A 606-nucleotide genomic window follows, 5' to 3' on the forward strand; every position below is an offset into this window, starting at 1 on the left:
ATCCTACAGCCCCCAAGCTGGGGGGGCTGCTCCCTCAGGTACCTGGGCGAGACACCAGCTGGGCACCCTCTGCGGCCGGCACGGTGAAATCGGCCTCCCAGATTGGAGAGTTCTCGCCGTAGATCTCCTCCTCCAGCATGGACAGGAACCTGGCAGGGAGAGGCACACTGGCCGGTGAGCAGGCACCCAGCACGCACAGCCCCACGGCTCCGCACACGGTGGGGAGCGCAGGCAGTCACGCTCGGTGTGCGAGTGCCCCGAGGGAGGAGAGCCTCCTCAGCGGCGCAGCAGCCACCCCGCGTCGGGCACCTACTTGGGGAAGTGGGTGAGGATCAGCGTCCGCTTCTCCGGCACCAGCTTGTCCTTCTCCACCCGGAACTTCTCCAGCAGCTGCCGGCGGGTGACCGTGAAGATGGACTTTAGGAGGCTGCGCCCGAAGACGTGGGTGGTCTCGTAGCGGGGAAGGCTGTCACAGCTCTGCGGCACGTGGCAGTAGCACAGCCACCTAGGAGACAAGAACACGCTCCAGTGATGGGGCTGGGACCAGTGACCCCAGAGCACCCACATCCCTCCTGGGACAACAGTGCTGGAAGGAGGGACGAGGGG

At 66.2% G+C, this 606-nt stretch overlaps 1 protein-coding gene across 1 annotated transcript in view; it reads right to left on the bottom strand.

Annotated features, from left to right (window-relative positions):
* Positions 1-606, bottom strand: part of LOC104081034 (histone acetyltransferase KAT2A-like) — a gene marked incomplete at both ends in the record, with an annotated part of 2,438 nt that overhangs the window by 537 nt on the left and 1,295 nt on the right. The window contains 2 exons of the mRNA XM_009583622.1: positions 43-149; positions 314-505. Of these exons, the coding sequence (XP_009581917.1) occupies positions 43-149; positions 314-505 (299 nt within the window). The remainder of the gene's footprint in view (positions 1-42; positions 150-313; positions 506-606) is intronic.

Source organism: Fulmarus glacialis, unplaced genomic scaffold (assembly GCF_000690835.1).
Source record: "Fulmarus glacialis isolate BGI_N327 unplaced genomic scaffold, ASM69083v1 scaffold20840, whole genome shotgun sequence".
Lineage (NCBI taxonomy): Eukaryota > Metazoa > Chordata > Aves > Procellariiformes > Procellariidae > Fulmarus > Fulmarus glacialis.